General features: G+C 45.2%; 1 protein-coding gene across 2 annotated transcripts in view; it reads right to left on the bottom strand.

Moving 5' to 3' along the window:
• Nucleotides 1-12,465, bottom strand: part of LOC106562142 (inhibitory synaptic factor 1) — a 48,928-nt gene extending 36,463 nt beyond the window's left edge. Inside the window, exons 1-2 of one of the 2 annotated variants that reach the window (XM_014126788.2) lie at nucleotides 11,474-12,465; nucleotides 9,278-11,272 (exon numbers count right to left, since the gene is read on the bottom strand). In XM_014126788.2, the coding sequence (XP_013982263.1) occupies nucleotides 9,278-9,427 (150 nt within the window). In that variant the 5' untranslated portion in view covers nucleotides 9,428-11,272; nucleotides 11,474-12,465. The remainder of the gene's footprint in view (nucleotides 1-9,277; nucleotides 11,273-11,473) is intronic. The other variant, XM_045689096.1, reaches the window with a different exon arrangement.
• Nucleotides 12,466-25,276: the final 12,811 nt, after the last annotated feature.

The raw sequence follows: 25,276 nt of genomic DNA, 5'->3' as shown, positions 1-25,276 counted from the left end.
GCTGAAGGTCCAGGCCCATGCTCCTGCAATCAGTCACCAATTGTACACCTATCTCTATCAACTGATCTGAGGTGGGTTTCTCAAAACGTTGGTGCACTAAGATCATTTGCCTACCAATGGATTTCAGATGATTTTAGTGCTTCAGAGGTTTTGGGAAACTCACCCCTGCCTTCTAAGACCCTATTTAGATTACATATGCACACAGGCTGCTCAGGAACAGAAATTAGGTAATGAATGACATTTTAGTCTGGGGATTCTGGGAATAATACTGCCTTCATAACCAACTGTGAAAAATAACAGTTGTGAAGTCGTAATTACGAGTTGGGTGTATTCACATGCTTGCACTTGGAAATGCCGTCAAACATGGAGGTCATTGAAAGGCTTGTGATTGTTTGATATTTTTGGCCCATAAAAAGCTGCTTTCACTTTCTAAATCAATAGGAAAATTAACGGAATCAATTTTGCATGAACAATTTGTATTTTGTTCTTACTATCAACAAAAAACTGCTGAAGATGCTGCCATGCTTGCTGTCTTATTGACAAATGACGTCAGCGGTTACTAATAATCAGTTGGAGGGGCGTTCAAGTGGATTCCTCCCAGTCGTATGCTGGTATTTACTAAATTACGAGATGTTGTGAACGCTGCATTATCTTGTTCATAGACATTATAAGAAGGTACAACAGTAATGTTGGCATTTTGGAGTGGGGGGAATGGGATGGGGAGTTGGAGGTGTAAGCCCACCTCTTTTTGTTTATTTTTCGTCACATAAAAATGTTATTAGTACAAACTCCAGTATGATATGATCAATATGATCATTTCTGTTTGTATTTCTTACTTTTTTATTCTTTAAAGTATCAGCCTATGGGTACATATGTTATAAAGTGTGTAAATTGACATGAATATTGTACCTGTAACCCCCCCCCCAACAAAAAATAACAAAGCAAACAAAAATGTCAGTATGATTTAAAGTGTCTGTCCTATATCTGAGAGACATAAAAAAGCTCAAGATTTGTGTATATTTTTTTTTATCGTGAAATGACCCATATACCTTTGACGTGGAAATGCCCTATCCAATTCATCAAATTTTTCGGCCGCCGAGTGCATGTTCGTAAGGGGCTCAACTTCCGATGGTGGGATCACATATAATTTGTAGCCGGACACTACAGACAGAAGTTGGCACATCGGCAGTACCAACTTCAGATGAGTCCCGTGAAGCTTGTGGGAGTCATATAGCAAAACGGAGAATACAGTCACGTTTGTGAGATTCTTAACTTTCAAGCCCAAACTGTTCGGACTCTGCAAACGATTTTATGAGAAGACTGATTTTCTTGATGTCTCATGGCCTGACAAACACCGCTGTAGCTCTGCCATCTTCCACCACAGAAGCAGAAGGCCGACATCGGCGGTTATGGTGGATTGAGATGCAGCCCATGCAGAAAAGATATCTCTATCTTAAACTGATGGATTTTGATGGGGATTTTTGTATTATGCTAATTCATCAAATCTAGGGGGTTGAAATTGAGCACCTGAACATGTTAAAAGCCCTAAACAGGCATTTAATCACTTAACAATTCCCTTCACAATGAATACTTCTCAATAGTTGTCATATTAATGACCAATACATGATACATTGCAACATATCAGGACATAATATCACATAAACATTAATGAATAGCCTATAGATATTAGCAAAACCTGCCATATACAGTATGTGGGTGTGATTGTGACTGTGCGCACCAGCAGGATAATTGCTGCTGGATAATACCTTCTGGTATTAGTTCTATCCGGAGTACTTGGAACGTCAAACTCTGACGTCACTCTATTGAAGTTGAAATTTAAAATGGTTAAGGTAGGGGTTAAGATAAGGGTTAGGTTATTTTAGGTTAGGTTAGGTTAGTTTAGGGTTAGGATTAAGGTTAGGATTAGGGTAACAGGTTGCCGACACAATGTAAGTTAACTTCTAAAATAACTATGTTACAACCTCTTCTAGTGTGCGATATTCTGTATAACAACTGAATCATCAAAAACATTCATAAAACCGGAAAAGAACCAGACAATGCATGCCCTGTCAGATAGGCCAACAACAGAATTGCCAGAATTGATCAAATTAATCAAATGCCTGATTGAAAGGTTTTTAAAGGTTTGAGGCCGCAGATGGTTGGTTGCCTGCTGTTAAAGCTTTTAATATGACGTTGGGCTTCTCAGAACAATCACATTATAGGCTCATTCTAAACTGGGTCGATTCATGTTACCCAATCATAGCAAAGCAGTTATTAATATTTTGGCCAAAACCAAATGAATACTGTAGGTTCCTCAGTCTGTCACAATGAACCATAATGTAATAGTGATCTAGCTGCCCTGAGCGTTTCCCTGGTACAGCCGATGGAGAGAAAAAATTGGTCTCTTGAGAAGTAGGTCACCTACTGTATTAATTTGGGTTGCTATTCATACTTTTAGAGACATTCATAACCTACATGTCTCCAATTTCTTCTTTGGTATTTGTGCCCTTTCAGTGCAGTGACATTCAACCTTACAGACATTTCACTGGAAGTCCAATGAAAATGGTTTTGTCAGTGTGAGTACAGTATGCTCAGAGACAAACAAGTAATGTAGTTATTCTATTCCGGGGGCCTGCTTGTGAACGTCAATGGATGCCATTTTTTCACACCATTAACTACAGCCCACTGGTTTTATTCACAGCTCAAAGATAGGCCAAAAACAATCCTAAAAACGCCCACACGCACAATTGCTAAAATTGATATAAGCTGTTTCAACCGGTCTGTCGCCAGGCTGTACAGCAGGAGGAACCATCCCCCCATCATTCTCTCTCTCTCTCTCTCTCTCTCTCTCCCACCCCTCTCTCTCCTTTATCCTCCCCTGGAGGAAGGGGAAGGGTTGCAGCTTCACATTATGTACAAAGATGCATAGCAAGCCCCCTCAATCCTCTACCTAATGTAATGGTGTCTAGTCACAGATAGCTGGCGTTGTAGAAAAGATATGTGGCTTACCAGGTTGATTTGATATGATGACTGCTTTGATATAAGGGCCAATTTTGTACCTCGCCTGGGCTCTAACCAGGAACTTTCATTATCATCTATGCTGAGTGCAAGGTCCACAGAAAAGGAGAGCTCCAAGGGCCAGCTAATCCCCTGGGTTTTACAGGCATGCTGGGCTGGTCAATACACTGGCCTTGCATCTTAAAGTAGCTGTAGCTCCACAGCGGTGCTAGGTAAAAGAGGCTCAGGGGAACGATATGCCAGCCTGGTGCAGTTTTCTTTTCTCTCTCCTCTCCACAGCTCCCTCTCAAGGTTAGGATCCACTAAAGCTTTAACTCTTTATGGCCCACTGCTAAGGTGTCTCTCTGTTTTATTATTCTGAGGAGGAACTAGCCTGGCTACTGGTCAATGAGGTCATCCAAAGATCACTTCCGGGTCACGTGACACTGACTGAGGAACACAGGTATGGAGATGGGGGGGGGCTGATGATAGTGAAGTGGCCCGGTCATGTTGTTCATGTGTGGAATTTAAGGAACTTTGCTGGAGGCATAATATCAAAAAGTTAAATTGGAGAATTTAATTTCAGCACACAAAGGAGGTCAGACAAGGTGGAACAAATTGACATAGTATTGCTTCACTTCTGTTTTATCTCTGGTTGGACGTGAAGTTATAGGAAACCCTTTGGCCCAGTTGTGGCAGGTTTAGTGATCCGATCCTCTCTCAGAGGTGACGGTAAGCCTTCAGCATAGCCCAGTGAACTCCATGTGCTTGCAGGGCAGCTGGTGAGCGTTTCTCCAGACCCTCAGCTTTCCAAATCCTGCCCTTAATCTTCAGCAAATTGCCTCGCTAGTCGCTACCAGCATGCTGGGCTGGGGCACCCTCACTGGAGAGGCCACGGTAGACTGGGCAGTCAACCTAGGAAACTGGCAGGGAAATGGAAACAGTTGCTTTCTGGGAAACGGTCCACCAGGGCACAGAGACTGATTGTAATTTGTGATAAGTGGGCTCAGGTAAACTAAAGGAAACCAGCATCACCACCTGCAGCGCTAACACATGATTAGTTTGTGGCCACAGGGGCATCTTTTTAACACATACACTGTAGATTTTCTTTTTATTCAACAAAGACCTTTCCAATTAAGGCACCTGTTCTCACACTGATCATCTTTTTTTCAGACCTGAGAGGTTGGGTTGGTGCACCAATTTGCAATTGTCATAATTGTGCTGCTAGGCAATGAGTGTCACTGTGACTGCACACCTAGTGTCCACGCTTTGACACTACAGCTGTCAGGTGGCCTCGTCCCTGGCTGGCCTGCCACGGGGCACTGTCGGCGGGGGAACAGAGAGCAAACAGAGGAGAGGATAAATGTCCACTGCAGAAACAGCAGCCTTTGATTTGGATTTAGGGCTTCCTGTGGCTACCTCTGTGTTCTGACCAGATTTGAGCGGTGCTGAGCTCTGTGGCGGTTAGCCGAGTATGCCGACTCCCTTGCCGTCCCTCACCATGGAGATGGCGCCTGGTCCAGACTGGATCAGGACGGAGGCCCAGTGGCTCTCTGACTGATCTTCAGCCAGCTGTTTATATTTTATATTCCTCCCACCACATCACACTGGGCCCAAACAATGCACCGTTTATAGTATGCCACGAAACATAAACGTTCTGCATTCTGCTTTCTAATCAGATCATTTACATGGCATTTTCCTTTGTCCATTTTTATTTTTGCAATGATACCTTGATTGTTAATTGTGAATCATCATTGGGGCGGCAGGTAGCCTAGTGGTTCGAGCATTGGGCCAGTAACTGAAAGGTTGCTAGATTGAATCCCGAGCAGACAAGGTAAAAAGCTATAATTCTGCCCCTGAACAAGGCAGTTAACCCACTGTTCCTAGGCTGTCATTGTAAATAAGAATTTGTTCTTAACTGACTTGCCTAGTTAAATAAAGAAAAACAGAGGGGGCCCTAGTTGCTTGGGGATCATTGAGCCACAGTGAGAATTGGTAGCTTCTTTTACAAGCCTGTATAATGCAATATTAATATTCAGACCCTGGCATAGTCCAGTATAGCAAGCTTAACTGTCCATTTGTAAGAGAAACAGACACAGCTTGGGGGAGAAGATGGATAGTGATGCTGCTGATGCAATCATGCCCTGTCTCTGGTACAAACTGGAACTGCACAGTAACAGCCAATCTCCACAGCCACGCTTATGAAGTGGATCTGCTGTGAGGCAAGCTAGCTACCCTACCATGGACCCTCTGCTTATCAATGATAGAAACGGCTGTCCTGCTCTCCCAGATCAGTGATTGGGCAGCCAGACTCCGAGTTCTAGGAAATGGTGCATATTGTACTCTGCCAGTGATAATTGCTCTAGGTCTTTCTTTCTTCCCTCCTCTCATTAGCTACCTTAATTCTTGTTACTGGTTTTCATGGCCGCCCTATTTGCATTTTCCTCTCACTGAGCATGGAAATCTTCCATCCTCTGCTCTTCGTATGATTCTACATAATGACTAGCTCCACATAATAACAGTTCCCTATTCCCTTTTGGTTCCATCTAAAGACGTGCCTACTACTCGTCTCTCTCTGTATTGCAGCGTGCCTGCTCTTCTCCTCCACTCTCCAATTTTTCTGTCCTTACCGCCTCATTTAATGCTTTCAATTTACCAGTCTTGTATCTCTCTAATACCCAATACGGATGTTTTCTTACATTTGCTATTCCTCAGCTATTTTAAGTAGCTTTTTATTCATTTGGATTCAGTTTTAACAAAAAAAATATATTTCATGCTGCAGAGGATGCTGTGATTTTCATTTGGTTCCATTTTTGGCTGTCAGAAATTGTAAGGGTAATGTTGACATGATACCCCGAATTAAAACGTTCCTCTACAGCTGCTATTGCTGTTGATGTGTGGAGAGTATATTATCAGTGTATTTCATATTGCTGTTGATGTGTGGAGAGTATATTATCAGTGTATTTCATATTGCTGTTGATGTGTGGAGAGTATATTATCAGTGTATTTCATATTGCTGTTGATGTGTGGAGAGTATATTATCAGTGTATTTCATATTGCTGTTGATGTGTGGAGAGTATATTATCAGTGTATTTCATATTGCTGTTGATGTGTGGAGAGTATATTATCAGTGTATTTCATATTGCTGTTGATGTGTGGAGAGTATATTATCAGTGTATTTCATTTTGCTGTTGATGTGTGGATAGTATATTATCAGTGTATTTCATATTGCTGTTGATGTGTGGAGAGTATATTATCAGTGTATTTCATATTGCTGTTGATGTGTGGAGAGTATATTATCAGTGTATTTCATATTGCTGTTGATGTGTGGAGAGTATATTATCAGTGTATTTCATATTGCTGTTGATGTGTGGAGAGTATATTATCAGTGTATTTCATATTGCTGTTGATGTGTGGAGAGTATATTATCAGTGTATTTCATTTTGCTGTTGATGTGTGGAGAGTATATTATCAGTGTATTTCATTTTGCTGTTGATGTGTGGAGAGTATATTATCAGTGTATTTCATTTTGCTGTTGATGTGTGGAGAGTATATTATCAGTGTATTTCATATTGCTGTTGATGTGTGGAGAGTATATTATCAGTGTATTTCATTTTGCTGTTGATGTGTGGAGAGTATATTATCAGTGTATTTCATTTTGGAGTCTTCATTTAGATTCTGTTTTATTCTTTCTGTGAAATTGCATAATGGGATTCACAAATGTGACACAATTGAATGGTAATGCTGGAAACATCATATCTTGAAGCGCGGCGAGTATATAGCTGCTGTAATACATTTCTCTTTGGGATGTAAATAAGATCAATGGCATCTCTCTATGTGATTGCGCTGCCTTCTAAACTGACAGTTGTTATGATGACTTCTTCTCTACGTCTTGGTTTCGTTTTATGTATAGTATGTAACGCTGTTTGTATCATGCCTCCATCTCCTCTCCTGTCTTCACACCTCCAGCACAGACCAATGGCTGAAATGAGATGAGGCAAGGCTGTGGGTCTAGCTATACTATAATTGCCCATTTTAGATCCACTTCCCAAAAAACTATCTGTTGGCTCTGCCATGGTGGCTCTACTTTAACCCCCTTCTCCTAAACTCTGTGAAGGCATGGGGCGACGGTACGATAGCCTCCCCTGCTGTGGCCATGGAGCATGTCTGAGATAACCCACATACTGAATGCAGGGCTGGGCCCAGGGCCACGTACTGTCCTGGTCCTGTATGAGCAGGGTTCAGGCCTGGCTGTGGAGACTGTTGGTACAGTATGTAGACTGACGTGAGCTCTGCTTGTCTTTAACCCTGAGAGCTCTGAAATCAGGCCAGCTCCCTACGGACCTCTAGAGATAATCCTATATTTATCTCTGCTGCCTCCGGATCGCCATACGCCATCAGGCTTCTCCAAACACAGTCCTCCAACATGGAGTGATGATCCCCCACCCACCCAGTCAGTCCAGTTCAGTTCACATTCACTCACCACGTTACCCTGACTCCCGTTATTGAGTTATTTATTTGTTTTTTTAATAGATCCAGTTATTCATCATTTATTTATGTGACAGATGTTATCTATTATGTTATTCATTTCATGTGGCCAAGAATGAGAGATTTTCCGGAACATTAGGCAGCCATGCATCTGCCGGTACATTGAGCACTAATACATTTTTTACAACTTTTTTAACGTTTTGCTTTTAATACAGTCCATAATGGAATAAATTAGCAAATTGCTAAATATTGATACTACTGCCACTACTGCTGTTGTGGCTAACGCAATCTCTTGCTACCAATTTCAATATTTCTATTTGTGTTCCCTTGAGAACGGATGATACATCGGCTGCTGTAAGCCTTTTTGGGGCTCTGAAATAAGAACTGTAATACTGTATATGTTAGTGCTGGCAAAGCTAGACAGAGGTAGCTAGTGTTTTGTTTATAAATAGCTCCAGCCAGCGTTATTCCACTTGCAGGCGTCCCATAATCATCAATCACTAGAGCACCGGTGGGGTTTTTTAGGCTCAGAGGGAAGCGTGAGCTGTGAGTGAGCGGTGTGGAGCGATGTGAGCCGTGCCCTTGTACCTCTCCCCATGTGAGTACATAAAGGAGGGAGTGGGCAAAAGACTGGGGGAGTCAAGGGATGGTGGTGGTGATGGAGTGAGTTATGACCCCTCCCACCCTCCTCTTGGTCTGGTTGGACTCTATCCTCCCCTGGGTCTCCAGGTCACTGGGCGTGCCCCCAGGCCCCCGCTCCTGGCCCCCTGATCAGATGGAGGTTGGGAGGCAGCTAATAACAGACAAGGTGGGGTTGGAGTGGGGATGTGTCAGAGAGCCACTATTTACTCTGAGAGAGAGAGAGAGATATGGGGATGGAGAGGGAGAGACAGAGAGTGAAAGGAGGGAGAGAGGGAGAGGGGGGAGGACATCCTCTGGACGAGGGGTTTAATAAGAACCCTTCGCTCTTTTTCCTTTTTAACGAGATTTACAGGAACCTATTGAACCTACTGTACCAGTGATGGGCAAGATAGCTTTGCATTTACACATGTGTATGCACATTGCACACACAGGTACATACACATGGACACCCACAAAAATACACACACACATACACACACATCTATCCTGCATTCTAATATCAATGAATTTTTCAAAAGTACAGTAGACATTCCATAAAGACCCACACGCTGTCACACACTATATGATCCACATACATATTCTTCCTGTTTGTTCATCCCTTTTTGATGCAGACACACACTCTGATCTTTTCATCGCGTTACCATGGCAGTTGTGAAAATACAGTAGAAATCCAGCTGATAACAAAATGGTTACGTAACTAGTGCAGTGCCAAGTCCTGTGTCTTACCTAAGCACACCTCTTCTCTCCCCTGTGTTTCTGTTTCAGCCCAGATTCCTGGCTCTGCCCTGCTTCTTCTACAGCCATTATTTAAAGAAGGTTTCATAGGACGCTGAATACATCTGAACGACACTTATTGTTGTGTATTCGATGATATCGGAATTAGCCCTTGTATGCCAAAAGGAAGATGGTATTTCTAATTACGGAAGCAGAAACCGATGTTCTCCTGCCACCTGCACCAAAGCCAAAGTGATGTCATCTTCAAATCCTAATTAAAAGCATCTCTATTCCGTGAAATGCATTCTATACACTTCATTCAATGCAATCCTCTCAAGGAGTAACTACCGCATCTACCTCTCCCCTCCAGCCCCCCCGGAACCTCGTCCCCAGTAAGGTGAGACAGTGGCGCATGCTGCCCGCTATAGTGCCTCACCTCCCGGAGTTCCTTGGCCACATCCTTGAGCTCTTTGAGAATGCCGTCCAGCTGGTTGATCACCATCTTCATGTGGCTGCGGATGCGTTCTCTGGGGGTCTGGCTGGGGGTCTCAGAGGTGTCCCGGGCCGGAGCTCTGCTGAGGGACATCCTTCACAGGGCGACTTGGGGCCAGGGGCCGGCCACGCAGGGGCGGGGGGGAGCCGAGTCGGGGTCCATGTCTCTGGCCGCGAGGAGCCTCATTGCTACTGATCCGAACAGGGGCCCCGGCCACGCAGGGAGACCTCAACATCTTAAAAGCCCCTGGACAGCCAAAAGACCTTGCCTGGCCTGAGCGCTCAACCCCCTGGCGTTACCCTCCTCCACCCATGGCTCCAGGATGGATAGTACCAAAAATGAAGCCAAAAGAAACATGAAAAAACTCACGTTAGATCCCCGGAACAGGAGGAAAAAGAGAAGAACAGGAGCTAAGATGGTGTGTGTGAAAACACCTTATATAATAGTGTTGAGCCAGAGAGCCAACTCATCTCATGTGTCAGTGTGTACGTTTGCATCGGTCTCTGAGGAGGATATTTATTTAGATCGTCTGTAAGAGGAAGTTGCTATTTTCCCCTCCCAATCACCTTCCTTTACAATCTTATTTAGCAGGTACGATGCAGTGACTTGGTGTCAGCCAGGTTACTGTAAAAGAGTGCATCCCAGGTTGTCAAGCTGAACAAGGGGTTCATGTTCAGCCTCCCCTGTAGATCAGAATATCCAAGCATAGAAAAATAGAACTCCCAGCAGTTGCTCATTTTTTTTAATGATCTTGGTCTACAATATTGGTAGGCAGTAGGGACAAGCTTTGCCTTCTAAATATACTCCCTCAGTTTGGCTTCTGTCTTTTTTAGGGAGAGAGGAGGACAAATCCTTTTGAAAACAAGAGATATTCCTCCTGTGTCCTCCGCCGTGCTGTGTTCCCTTTCTCTCAGAAGTGACGGGAGAATAAACTAATCTTGAAGGAATAAAGAAATAGCCCACATCAAAAGAAACTTCTGCACACATCCATTTTATGCTCAGATGATGACCGACATGTGTTGTTCATTTCTCGTCAAAGAGAGGAGGAAGGAAGGTAGGAGGAGGGGTGAGAGTCTCTGTGTGTGTGTGTGTGTGTGTGTGTGTGTGTGTGTGTGTGTGTGTGTGTGTGTGTGTGTGTGTGTGTGTGTGTGTGTGTGTGTGTGTGTGTGTGTGTGTGTGTGTGTGTGTGTGTGTGTGTGTGTGTGTGTGTGTGTGTGTGTGTGTGAAGAATGTCCAATCTTTTCTTCAGTGGCAGGGCTTAGTCCAGGTGGCAGGAAGGAGGATAAACAGAAATCTTAGCGAGTAAAATGTGACTAATGAATAGAATGTGCAGGGGAAGAATGACAAACCAACATGGTGATGAACCAGAGGAGGTGAAGGAGGAAGAGGAGGGTCCTTCCCCTGGCGTTAGGGTGACTTGTGTGTCCTTCGTGCCCATGCAGTGTCCCTTATCCTGCCCTTTCAGATCCGACTGTTGGTCCACTCTGGTCTGCAGGGGTGTGCCCAGAAACCAGACACCAGAGAAGATAGGAAGAGACGATTCACTTCTCTCTTTTGCTCCCCGAGTTGTTGCGAAGGGAATCCAGCAGTCTGCCTGGTTGTGCTGCTGATTGATTCATTATATTTCCTCCTTCTTTTTATCTGTGCATTTCTCCTTCGGTGAACAGTTTTCAAAAAGGCAGAAAGCCCTGCGCCATCTCCATCCAGCAGTAAGAGGTAAATCCCAGTAGCGCGTCCCCAGGGACAGCCGGAGCCCAGGCACAGGCAGGGGGGCGAGACACACACTGAATCCAGGCTGATGCTACTGCCAGGGGGCAAGCTGGCCAATCACACATGACACCTGGAGAGACGGGAAGGAAAGCAGTTGTTTTTTTTCTTCCTCTCTCTCTTTTTCTGTTTCGTTCCCTCTCTCTTTTCTCCTCTCTAGGCTCAGCAGCACTGCAAATAGAATACAACAGTAGAGCAAGGAAGAGAGGAGGAGAGAGGGAGAGGGAGGGAGGCAGGGAGATAGACAGGAATTAACTGCGGTGCTGGAATTTGCCGATTTCTTTAGCTGCTGTGAAAATGCATATCTAGTCTCAGCAGGACTCTCCCACCTTCCTCTCATTAACACCAACACACAGACACACACACACTTACCTTCTCTCTACATCAGCAGCTGTAGCTGTGTCCAGGGCTTACACTCTATGCTCCTCTGTGATATTGACTGATTAAATGCACAGGAGGATCATCCAAGCCACACACATCCTGCTAGTTCTCTTGCAGTCTCAATCTCTCTATCAAAACACACACTGACACCCTCCTCTCTCTCTCTTTAAGTCACACACTCACATGCTCGCACACACACATATTATACTCCCCGACTTGTTCTCTTTGTATCTCCCTCTCTCCCTACATCACTTACTGTCTTCCTAGAGAAAGCAGCTCCAGTCAGAGGGCGAAGAATTAATTCAGTGCCGTGGCTCAATGGAAGGAATGAAGGAGAGCATGTGGAGGATGGAGATGTGGAGGAGGAGGCGGGATGGAGGAGGAGGCAGGATGGAGGAGGAGGCAGGAGGAGGCAGAAGTGGAGGTGGGCGGAACGGCCCTGGCAGCAGCACTCTTAGACACCAGAGAGAGGAGGCGGCTGAAGAATAGGGACCAGCAGCAGAGTATAGATCCGGCTGCTGCTGCTACTGATGATGCTGAGGCTGAAGCTGTTGCTGCTGTAGATGCTGATGCTACCATTGCTCTAGTGACGATGCTGTGGAAAAGAAGAAGCCACCCGCCATCCTCATCAACCCTGCCGGCGTCGGGAAACAGCAGAAAGAGCTACTGCGTACAGAGCTGTGGAGAGGATCTGTATCAGTCAGAGCCCTCTGGAGGCTGCTCCTGACGCCACTCTGTCTCTCTCTCTCTCTCTCTCTCTCTCTCTCTGTCTGTCTCACTCTCTCTCCGTCCCGTCTCTCTGCCCCTGCGCCCTGAAGTGTCCTCGCTGACTGCCGGATGAAGGCAGGCTGATGCCAGGGTTTATCGTGAGGCTCAGGCTCCTGCCAGCACAACTTGCTTTGCTTCTCCGCTCTGACTGTGTGGAGGGAGGAGGGGCCTGGCGTTTTAAAGGCACAGCACTAGCTAGGTAGCTACAGTCTCCTCTGCCTGGATCCTCTTTCCCCTCTCTCTTTCCCGTCTATGTATCGCTCTAACTCTCTTTTCTCAGGATGGACTCTTCCTCCGCTCACAGACAGCCGACCCTTCACTAGGGAACGAGTGTCCAAAAATTGCTGGCTGTTGCATCATTAACACACAAAGCAGGTTGAGGATGTTATGACCTCATCAAGGAGGGACTGCATTACCTTCCCTCTCCCTACTCTCCTCATTAGGATGTTTTGATCATACCATCCATCTAACCCCTCCAGAGGCAATTATCTTAATGTGAAATCTGTAACAAAAGCACGTTGTGTGTCTTTTAGCAAAGCAACAATGGCATGTTTTAGCGGCAGTTGTCAGCAGGTAGTGAATGTAGGTTTCCTGTGGGTTTTTGTGGGTAAGTGTGCTAAGAGGCCTTGGCATTCTTTTGCGTAATTGTTAAGGGAGATGTGCTGGAAATCCAGGTCCAGATGAGTCTGTAGTGAGGACCAGTGTGGTTTGGACTGCCAGAATCACAGACAGTGTACCACTTATTTGAAGGGCTAATTGGGAAGATTCTACAGTAGAACATGTATTCCCTTTGTACATTTGCTTTGGTTAATAAAACATCAGGCGTGCATGTTGTCTTTCTCCTTTTGAAAACATCAGTCGTAAATACTATACCATATTGGAATACATCTCTGTGTTCCTGTAACACTATATCTCTTAGATCAAGTCTTCATTTACATATGCTTATCAAAGCATTGACTCACTCCTGCTGGTTCATGCTCTACAGCATCCGTAGAGTACGACCCTACCTCACACAGGAAGCGGCGCAGGTCCTAATCCAGGCACTTATCCTCTCCCGTCTGGACTACTGCAACTCGCTGTTGGCTGGGCTCCCCGCTTGTGCCATCAAACCCCTCCAATTTATCCAGAACGTTGCAGCCCACCTGGTTTTCAACCTTGCCAAGTTCTCTCATGTCACCCCGCTCCTCTGCTCATCCATACACTCCACTGGCTTCCTGTCGATGGCCGCATCCACTAAAAAGACAATGGTGTTTACCTACGGAAGGAATTGCCTCTCCGTACCTGCAGGCTATGCTCAAACCCTACACCCCAACCTGATCACTCTGTGCTGCCTCCTCAGGTCTCTTGGCCCTCCTATTCATTCGGGAGGGCAGCTCCCACTCAGCCCAGTCCAAGCTCTTCTCTGTCCTGTGGTGGAACCATCTTCCCCCTGAAGCTAGGACATCTTCTGAAAACATCTGAAACCCTACCTCTTCAAACAGTATCTTAAATAATTCTCCTCCACACCTCCCCCCACCCACAAAAAAAACATGAACCAGCACTTGCACTTGACCACCCTCCCCCCTTTCTAGCTCTCTCTACTGATAGTTACTTTATTAAGTAAAAATGTACTTTCTATGCCTGTGATGTGTGATTGTCCCACCTAGCTATCTTAAGATGAATGCACTAACTGTAAATCGCCCTGCATAAGAGCGTCTGCTAAATGACTAAAGTGTAAACATTTAAATTATTGACACCCTTGATAAAGGGAAAGCAATTTTTTTATTTTCTTAAACAGGTAGGGGTCAAAATTGTTTTGAATACCTCACCTTGCGAGGATAACGGCATAGAGCCTTTTTCTAAAATGTTTCATGAGTTTGTGAACACAGTGGGAGGGATCTTAGGCCATTGCTCCATACAGAATCCTTCCAGATCATTGATATCCTTCGTCTGTGCTTATGGACTGCCCTCTTAAATTCAAACCACAGGTTTCAATGGGTTTCAAGTCTGGAGACTGAGATGACCATTGCAAAATGTTTATATTTTTGGCCTATTAACCATTTTGATGTGTGCTTGTGGTTATTATCTTACTGGAAGATCCACTTGCTGCCAAGTTTCAGCCTCTCCACTCGGCACACACTGGTTGAATCAACGTTGTTTCCACGTCATTTCAATGAAATTACGTTGAGCCAAAGCGGAATAGACATTTAATTGACGTCTGTGCCCAGTGGGTCCTGGCAGAGGCAGCCAGGTTTTTGACTAACATGTCCTGGTACCGGGTAAAGTTCATGATGCCGTTGACCTTAAGCAAAATAGCCCCATAACATCAAAGATCTACCACCATATTTTACTGTAGGTATGGGGTTCTTTTCTGCTTACGCATTCTTATTTCAACATCAAACCCACCATTGTTGTGCGTGGCCAAAGAGCTGTATTTTCATGTCATCCTACAAATGTAATCTCTTGGAGTTTGTTAACTGGCATTGGCACTTAGACTGGAACCAGTGCTATGGTCAAATAACATGAAAATAGTATAAAATAAATCATTCAAAATCCGAGCAACAGTGAGCTCCAAAAGTTTTGGGACACATACTTTTGGAGCTCACTATAACTCAGTATTTGTACTATGTATTTTATACAGTCATTATTACTCTTCCTTATCAAGGGTGTCATTAAATTCGGACTCAACTGTATATGGTTGTACGAAATGCCCTGTAAAGCGGAAGAGTGTGTGTGTGTGTGTGTGTGTGTGTGTGTGTGTGTGTGTGTGTGTGTGTGTGTGTGTGTGTGTGTGTGTGTGTGTGTGTGTGTGTGTGTGTGTGAGTGACAGGAGAATCCGTCCATTCACACGTGGCAGAGCATTGCGCAGAGTCAGGATTTTAACAAGCAGCTCTCTTTAAAAAAAACAGCTGTCCTTGAACATGTACAGTATTTGACTTGGATGGGTTTACTCTTAAATGCAATAAATGTTTTCAGTATAATTTTTTTACATAATTGCATTTGTTATGAACAGTGACCATATCTATTGCAAGTGTATTCATAGTCTATTTTAATGGATTTGTCACCAGTGGAATTCAAGTGGGTTGAAAGTAGTTCCCTCTCAGGGATGCCTTCATTGGAAAGAAATGCCATTATTTCCTGCTATAATATATATTTTAACGTTAAGGTCATCCCGACTATTGAGTTTTACTATGAATCTGGAGCGAGTCCAGAGAAATATTGCTTCCACTTAATATTTCTACTCTGGATTTATTGTGCCTGGCCGTTTATGGAGAAGTTTTATAGAACACAATATTTTTCTTGAGGGGCACACACAAAGACGTGCTGAGCGGCCGTTGGTCCAGTGGAAATCAGCCTGGTAATGTACTGTAGACCTATAACGGATCTGAGTCTGGGTGTGGTGTCTTGTGTCTTTGACTGCCTTTGTTCACCTCATAGTCTACTAATATGATACTTCAAGGATCAAGGCTCTTTTTATTACAGTTCTTTTTTTGTCTGTCTTCCTTGGCTGCTGTCTACACCACAGCCCCTGGCTGGCTCTGCTCAGGACGAGTGCAGTAGGATTTATTTTTCCTAATAAACCTGAGAGAGGTGAACACAGAGGATCAATAAAGGTAGTCTATCCTCCCTCTCCCTTTCCCTCTCCCTTTCCTGCATCCTAGACTATGTTAAAGTATCTGTCCAGTAAAGATCTCACTTTTAAAAGTTCATATTCTGTTAACTCACACCCAAATAATGTTGTTGACTCTTCCTATACTCATATTTGTGGCAAAAGCCTAAATTGGAGTAAAAACACATCAAAAACCCTTCCTCAAACTTGTATCTCAAACAGACTGTATGGAAAATGCTTGCTACTTCCTCAGAGAGGAGGATGAGCTGGCCAATCAGCGGTCTACTCGCATGACCGGTGTATACCAACACCATTCTGTTGTTGGGGTACGCCCACACCATTCCAACACAGAAAAGTTTTTTTGGAAGGAAAACGTATTGGAAATTAATTATAGGTCATATTTCATATAAATCTGGAAACACTGGACAGTTACTTGGACGGCTGAGCAGAATGATTTGTGAGTGTTCTAAAGTATCAAGCACCACTTAGATTGAACTAATCATGATTCCCTTTGGAGAGTGATCAAACTTTAACAGGAAAAGGACATGCCCATAAAAATCCCTCTGTGGCATAATCTAACAGTCATTAATTGATTTTATTTACAGAGGGATTTGTTGTTCCTCTCTTCTCCACTGTGTGGCACTGTGGTGTAGTTGTGACGTGGGTAGCTTTTTCTTCTCTTTGTCAGTCAGAAGCAAAATGGAGGCTTGAGAGAAGCATCAGAAGTTCACAAAAAAAAGGATATTTGAGAATGTTGTTAAAATAGCAGTACAAAACAGCGGATATAATCATAGGCAACAATAACAGGCTTATGATGCGCTTGTACAAGGATTCATAATTTAGTATACCAGGATACATGAATTCACAAATCTCTTGGAAGTCATTGATAAAATAATGTGCTATTTTGGAGAAGCAGTGGGTTATGTCTACATTAGAGGCATATGAGTAAAGGGTCTATTGTGGAGGCACTAATCATCTCCTGTAATATCATACCAGTTTGTGAAGACGCGGTGCTTCACAGTGTCTGTGGCCTTTTCCCAGACCCAGGTATTAATGTGTTGTGTTGAGTCTCTGTCGTGTTGGGTCTGTCTGTTTTTATGTATGGGAGTTTAAATTATTCTGAGGTTTGATTCCCGGCCCAGTTTGGTCTGTTTGTTTCTGTACCTCAGGGACAGCTCTCTGTCAGGCGCCTGCCGGGGGATAGGATGGGATGGCGCATCTAGCTGCTGCACTACGCTTGGCCACACTCAGTCATGACCTGTTTACTGTGCTCTGCCTGCCCTGTTCTTTACTCCAGACCTCCCACACCACACACCCACAGAGGGACACAAACCCAAATGCCTTTCCTGCAATCACACTGTAGCCTATTCTGTTCCTCAATTAGCTTTCGGTTGATGGTGCGTGCGTGCGTGCGTGCGTGCGTGCGTGCGTGCGTGTGTGTGTGTGTGTGTGTGTGTGTGTGTGTGTGTGTGTGTGTGTGTGTGTGTGTTTGCGAAAGCAGCGAGCAGGGCAGGTCACACACACACACATGACACCGTGGGATGGATCACTGCTAACACTGCATCATGGGTTGCATTCCTGGCCGACTAGCCTTGTTTATTTTAAGGCCAGGTACAAGTGGAACCACAACCATGTGTTTTGCACATCTCTCTCTCCCGAGATCACTGTAGTAAGAAGGCCGAATATAAGGGTCGTCCTCTCCACCTGTTGTACTTGTGTTGGAGTGTGCAGTTTAACAGGCTCTAAGAAACTCTTGCGATCGCTGGCAGTTCCCCTCTTATGCTTATTACATCGGTGTCATGCAGTGTCAAGCTTCTTGGTCACTCAATATAATGATCATGTTTTCTTTCTCTCCCTGTTTTTCCTTTTCTACTCTTTTCCCTGTGTGCCCTCTCTGTCTCCTTGTGAGATGCTAAGTAGCAGTCCCCCTTTAATCCCACCCTTCTCTCAGTATCTTTGGTGCACCGTCCGTTGCCAAGAGCTATAAACAAGTGTAATAGAATTGCAGAGGGGTTAGCCAAGATAGCCCCTCACCCCTGCTCCTGGCTTCCCAGACGAGTGCTAACAAGCCCAGTGGCCTCATTGTGCATTCATAGAGAGGGAGGCGTGCCAACGTGGTTCATCTGCCCTGCCGTTATATCGCTCTCCTCTCTCTCTTTCTCACTCTCTCTCTCAGACACACCTATTCCCTTCTCCTGGGCTAGCTGGCATTATACTCTTGGCTGTTCTTTCCTTGTGTCTCTGATGAATCAAATGTATGAATGAAAGTCCTGCTTTAAACTACAGTTGTGTTGTTGTTGGTTTCTTGTGTGAATTTGTTAAACCCAGGGAATAGTGACAGCCAGGTGAGATTTAGTTGAGATTCAATGTTATAGGAAGATGTAAATTCGATCACCTGTAGCTCCACTTTATCTCCACACATATCTCTGTGTTCTTTAGCACTTCAATGAAAAACCATTAGACACGTATTCTATTCATCTTTACACATAGGCCCACTCTGTAGCCTATTTGTTGATGGCAGACTTCACTCGTCTTCTGTCAAGGTAAAACGTTATGTCTTCTTCACTTACAGATGAGTGGCGTGTTTCCCACTGTTCACTTGATGGATTTCCAGATCATGTCCTCTAATAGAAAGAATTGAAAGACTGGTACTGTAGTACTGCTCTAATGTAAATGCCCCTCATGACGCTGAGGTAAATGAAATTCATCTGAGGCTGTCAGTCCATTAAAATAGCTATTATTTGCATTTTGCCCCAACATTTACTGTATGTCCAGTATCTGTCTCTTCGTTGAATAACACCACCAGTATCTATACATGTTGTGTAGCATTGTATTGTTGGCATTGTGCAGTAGGCTACAGGAAACACCTCCATGAACAAATACTGTGCTGCCCTAACATGCCAAACTCCTCTGCAAAGTAGAAATGAACAAAGAAAGGAGACATTTTTTAAATGTTTTAATTTATTTATTTCACCTTTATTTAACCAGGTAGGCAAGTTGAGAACAAGTTCTCATTTACAACTGCGACCTGGCCAAGATAAAGCAAAGCAGCTCGACACATATAACAACACAGAGTTACACATGGAGTAAAACAAACATACAGTCAATAATACAGTAGAAAAATAAGTCTATATACAATGTGAGCAAATGAGGTGAGATAAGGGAGGTAAAGGCAATAAATACAGTAAATTAAATACACAAAGTAATAAAGTAAAGTAAATAAAATATAGCAATTAAAACACTGGAATGGTAGATTTGACAGTAGATGAGTGTGCAAAGTAGAAATACTGGGGTACAAAGGAGCAAAATAAATAAATACAGTAGGGGAAGAGGTAGTTGTTTGGGCTATTTATAGATGGGCTATTTATAGATGGGCTATGTACAGGTGCAGTGATCTGTGAGCTGCTCTGACAGCTGGTGCTTAAAGCTAGTGAGGGAGATAAGTGTTTCCAGTTTCAGAGATTTTTGTAGTTCGTTCCAGTCATTGGCAGCAGAGAAATGGAAGAAGAGGTGGCCAAAGGAGGACTTGGCTTTGGGGGTGACAAGTGAGATATACCTGCTGGAACGCGTGCTACGGGTGGGTGCAGCAATGGTGACCAGCGAGCAGACATAAGGCGGGACTTTACCTAGCAGGGTCTTGTAGATGGCCTGGAGCCAGTGGGTTTGGCGATGAGTATGAAGCGAGGGCCAGCCAACGAGAGCGTACAGGTCACAGTGGTGGGTAGTATATGGGGCTTTGGTGACAAAACGGATGGCACTGTGATAGACTGCATCCAATTAGTTGAGTAGGGTGTTGGAGGCTATTTTGTAAATGACATCGCCAAAGTTGAGGATCGGTAAGATGGTCAGTTTTACGAGGGTATGTTTGGCAGCATGAGTGAAGGATGCTTTGTTGCGAAATAGGAAGCCAATTCTAGATTTAACTTTGGATTGGAGATGTTTGATGTGAGTCTGGAAGGAGAGTTTACAGTCTAACCAGACACCTAGGTATTTGTAGTTGTCCACATATTCTAAGTCAGAACCGTCCAGAGTAGTGATGCTGGACGGGCAGGCAGGTGCAGGCAGCGATCGGTTGAAGAGCATACATTTAGTTTTACTTGTATTTAAGAGCAGTTGTAGGCCACGGAAGGAGAGTTGTATGGCATTGAAGCTTGTCTGGAGGGTAGTTAACACAGTGTCCAAAGATGGGCCAGAAGTATACCTCGTATATCCACCTCGTCTGCGTAGAGGTGGATCAGAGACTCACCAGCAGCAAGAGCGACATCATTGATATATACAGAGAAAAGAGTATTGAAGAATTGAACCCTGTGGCACCCCCATAGAGACTGCCAGAGGCCCGGACAACAGGCCCTCAGATTTGACACACTGAACTCTGTCGGAGAAGTAGTTGGTGAACCAGTCGAGGCAATCATTTGAGAAACCAAGGCTGTTGAGTCTGCCGTTGAGGATGTGGTGATTCACAGAGTCGAAAGCCTTGGCCAGGTCAATGAATACGGCTGCACAGTACTGTTTCTTATCGATGGTGGTTAAGATATCGTTTAGGACCTTGAGCGTGGCTGAGGTGCACCCATGACCAGCTCTGAAACCAGATTGCATGGCAGAGAAGGTACGGTGGGATTCGAAATGGTCGGTGATCTGTTTGTTAACTTGGCTTTCGAAGACCTTAGAAAGGCAGGGTAGGATAGATATAGGTCTGTAGCAGTTTGGGTCAAGAGCATCCCCCCCTTTGAAGAGGGGGATGACCGCAGCTGCTTTCCAATCTTTGGGAATCTCAGACGACACGAAAGAGAGGTTGAACAGGCTAGTAATAGGGGTTGCAACAATCTTGGCAGATAATGTTTTTAAGAAAGGGTCCAGATTGTCTAGCCCGGCTGATTTGTGGGGGTCCAGATTTTGCAGCTCTTTCAGAACATCAGCTGACTAGATTTGGGAGAAGGAGAAATGGTGGGGGCTTGGGCAAGTTGCTGTGGGGGGTGCAGTGCTGTTGACCGGGGTAGGGGTGGCCAGGTGGAAAGCATGGCCAGCCGCAGTAAAATTCTTATGTCACGTCCTGACCATAGAAAGATGTTATTTTCAATGGTAGAGTAGGTCAGGGCGTGACAGGGTTATTTTTCTATGTTTTCTATTTCTATGTTGTCAGGTTCTGGTTTTGTATTTCTATGTTGGGGTTTTGTTTGGGATGATCTCCAATTGGAGGCAGCTGGTCCTCGTTGTCTCTAATTGGACATCATACTTAAGTAGGGGTTTTCTCTACCTAGGTTTGTGGGAGATTATCTTTGAGTTAGTGTATGTTTCACCTCTGCGTCACGGTTTGTTGTTTTTGTCATTCAGTTTATTTATATGTATTGCATAGTTTCACAGTGTAAATAAAATGTGGAACGACACACACACTGCACTTTGGTCCGCTTCTCCTTACAACAACCGTGACAGAATCTCCCACCACCAAAGAACCAAGCAGCGTGGTATGAACCAGTGGACTATTGAGGAGATAAGGAGGAGTATATCTTGGGCTTTGGAGGATTTAGGGGCAGGAGAAAAGCGCCTCCCTTGGGAACAGGTGGAGGCAGCGAGAGCGCGGCAACAAGGGACGCACGAGAGGCAGCCCCCCCCAAAAAAATTGGGGGGCACACGGGGAGATTGGCAGAGTCAGGTTGGAGACCTGAGCCAACTCCTCGTGCTTACCGTGAGGTGCGTGTCACCAGTCTGCCGCCACCTGTGCCAGCCCCACGCATCAGGTCTCTAGTGCGCCTGCCCAGTCCGGTGTGTCCTGTTCCTGCTCCTCGCACTCACCCTGAGGTACGTGTTACCAGTCTGGCGCCACCTGTGCCAGCTCCACGCATCAGGCCTCCAGTGTGTCTTCCCAGTCCAAAGCTTCCGGCGACAGTTCCCAGTCCAGAGCTTCTGGCGACGTCCCCCAGTCCGGAGCCTCCAGCGACGTTCCCCAGTCCAGTGAGACCTGTTCCGGCTCCACGTAAGAAGCCTCCAGTGATGATCCATGGTCCGAAGCCTCCGGTGATGATCCATGGCACGAAGCCTGTAGGGATGATCCATGGCCCGGAGCCTGTAGGGATAATCCATGGCAAGAAGCCTGTAGGGATGATCCATGGCCCGGAGACTGTAGGGATGATACATGGCACAAAGCCTCCAGTGGTGATCCATGGCGCGGCGCCTGCAGTGATGATCCATGGTATGGAGCCTGCAGCGACGGTCCCCAGTCCAGAACCTCCTGAGACGGCCTACAGTCAGGAACCTCCGGAGACGGCCTACAGTCCGGAACCTCCTGAGACGGCCCGCAGTCCAGAACCTCCATTGACGTTCTGCAGCCCAGAGTCTTCGGCGACGGCCTGCAGTCCAGAGTCTCCGGCGGCGGCCTGCAGCCCATAGTCTCCGGCGGCGGCCTGCAGCCCATAACCTCCGGCGACGGCCTGCAGCCCAGAACCTCCGGCGGCGGCCTGCAGCCCAGAACCTCCGGCGGCGGCCTGCAGCCCAGAACCTCCGGCGGCGGTCTGCAGCACAGAGCCTCCGGCGATGATCTACAGTCCGGTTCCTCCTCCGACAATCCACGGTCTGGTGGCACAGAAGCAGAGGGATCAGCGGGCGGAGCGGGGTTTACGCCCCGAACCGGAGCCGCCTCTGTTGGAGGATCCGCGGGATGAGAAGTTTATGTGTACTGCACCAGAGCCGCCATAGACAGTAGTTACCCACCCTACCCTCCTTTTTTGGGGGTAGGGGTTTGTTGTTGTTGTTTTGTTTAGGTGCGGTCGGAGTCCGCACCTTTGGGGTGGGTACTGTCACATAATGACCATAGAAAGATGTTATTTTCTATGGTAGATTAGGTCAGGGCGTGACAGGGTTTTTTCTCTCAATGTTTTCTATTTCTATGTTGTCAGGATCTAGTTTTGTATTTCTATGTTGGGGTTTTGTTTGGGTTGTTCTCCAATTGGAGGCAGCTGGTCCTCGTTGTCTCTAATTGGAGATCATACTTAAGTAGGGGTTTTCTCTACCTAGGTTTGTAGGAGATTATCTTTGAGTCAGTGTATGTTTCACCTCTGCGTCACGGTTTGTTGTTTTTGTCATTCAGTTTATTTATATGTATTGCATAGTTTCACAGTGTAAATAAAATGTGGCAAGACACACACGCTGCACTTTGGTCCGCTTCTCCTTATGAGAACCGTGACAGCTTATTGACATTCTCAATTATAATGGATTTATCGGTGATGACAGAGTTTCCTATCCTCAGTGCAGTGGGCAGCTGGGTGGAGGTGCTCTTATTCTCCATGGACTTTACAATGTCCCAGAACTTTTTTGAGTTTGTGTTGCAGGAAGCAAATTTCTGCTTGAAAAAGCTAGCCTTGGCTTTTCTAACTGCCTGTGTATATTGGTTTCTAACTTCCCTAAAAAGTTGCATTTCACGGGGGCTGTTCGATGCTAATGCAGAACGCCACAGGATGTTTTTGTGTTGGTTAAGGGCAGTCCGGTCTGGAGAGAACCAAGGGCTATATCTGTTCCTGGTTCTAAATTTCTTGAATGGGGCATGCTTATTTAAGATGGTGAGGAAGGCATTCAAAAAAAATAACCAGGCATCCTCTACTGACGGGATGAGGTCGATATCCTTCCAGGATACCAGGGCCAGGTCGATTAGAAAGGCCTGCTCGCTGAAGTGTTTCAGGGAGCGTTTGATAGTGATGAGTAGAGGTCGTTTGACCGCTGACCCATTACGGATGCAGGCAATGAGGCAGTGATTGTTGAGATCTTGGTTGAAAACAGCAGAGGTGTATTTAGAGGGCAAGTTGGTTAGGATGATATCTATGAGCCTGCCCGTGTTTACGGCATTGGGGTTGTACCTGGTTGGTTCATTGATCATTTGTGTGAGATTGAGGGCATCAAGCTTAAATTGTAGGATGGCCGGGGTGTTAAGTATGTCACAGTTTAGGTCACCTAGCAGCACGAGCTCTGAAGATAGATGGGGGCAATCAGTTCACTTATGGTATCCAGAGCACAGCTGGGGGCAGAGGGTGGTCTATAGCAGGCGGCAACGGTGAGAGACTTGTTTTTAGAGAGGTGTATTTTTAAAAGTAGAAGTTCAAATTGTTTGGGTGCAGACCTGGATAGTAGGACAGAACTCTGCAGGCTATCTCTGCAGTAGATTGCAACACCGCCCCCTTTGGCCGTTCTATCTTGTCTGAAAATGTTGTAGTTAGGGATGGAGATTTCAGAGATTTTGGTGGTCTTCCTAAGCCAGGATTCAGACACGGCTAAGACATCCGGGTTGGCAGAGTGTGCTAAAGCAGTGAATAAAACAAACTTAGGGAGGAGGCTTCTAATGTTAACATGCATGAAATCAAGGCTTTTACGATTACAGAAGTCATGAAAAGAGAGCGCCTGGGGAATAGGAGCGGAGCTAGGGACTGCAGGGCCTGGATTCACCTCTACATCGCCAGAGGAACAGAGGAGGAGTAGGATAAGGGCACGGCTAAAGGCCATGAGAATTGGACGTCTAGGATGTCCGGAACAGAGAGTAAAAGGAGCCGGTTTCTGGGGGCGATAAAATAGATTCAAGGTGTAGTGTACAGACAAAGGTATGGTAGGATGTGAATACAGTGGAGGTAAACCTAGGCATTGAGGATGATGAGAGAGATATTGTCTCTAGAAACATCATTGAAACCAGGTGATGTCATCGCCTGTGTGGCTGGTGGAACTGAAGGGTTGGATAAGGTATAATGAGCAGGAATAGCATGAATAGCCATGCTAGCCCAATGACAACATGTAGCCTACATCAGAAAGTACAGTAGATAGATATCATGTACAGCATTCACAAATCAACAGATAAAAGTTAATAAATGACTGAAATACAATATATTGGTGGGAGACCATTATAAAACACTGCCAGTGACCATATAAACTTATTCTAAGTGTTTTAACATTATGATTTCTCGGGACAATATTTCATTAACCTACCTCTTCCACATGGGTACAGTAGAAAGGGATGAGGTAAGGGGTCAGGGGATGTTTATGAGGGAGAATGCAGAAGGAGAAGGAAGTGTGCAACATTAAATAGGGCACTTACAACAACAAAAGGAATACACACTAATATCAGGCGTTTGAACTGTTCAATTATACAACATGAAATTCAACACTTGTTACACATGTTTCTCTGTAACATGCATGGATTGAATGGGTGATGGATTGCTATTTATGTGACAGATGGGTGTACCACACTTCAATTCAACAAATATTGTTGCCACAGTTAAAACTAATGTGGCTGGATTTTCTCCCCCATCTCAGCGTTAGCTAGCACATTCTTCTAGCAGCACATCAGATGTGGCCTTCAGGTGCTGGCTAATGATGCCTTTTTAATTCCTCAAGAGGAGTCATTACTTTACTCAGATATGCACTGGGTTTGAAGTGGAAGGTGTGTTGAGACAGCAAAGGGAGGG

Source organism: Salmo salar, chromosome ssa11 (assembly GCF_905237065.1).
Source record: "Salmo salar chromosome ssa11, Ssal_v3.1, whole genome shotgun sequence".
NCBI lineage: Eukaryota > Metazoa > Chordata > Actinopteri > Salmoniformes > Salmonidae > Salmo > Salmo salar.
This window is presented reverse-complemented; position numbering and strand designations above follow the sequence as displayed.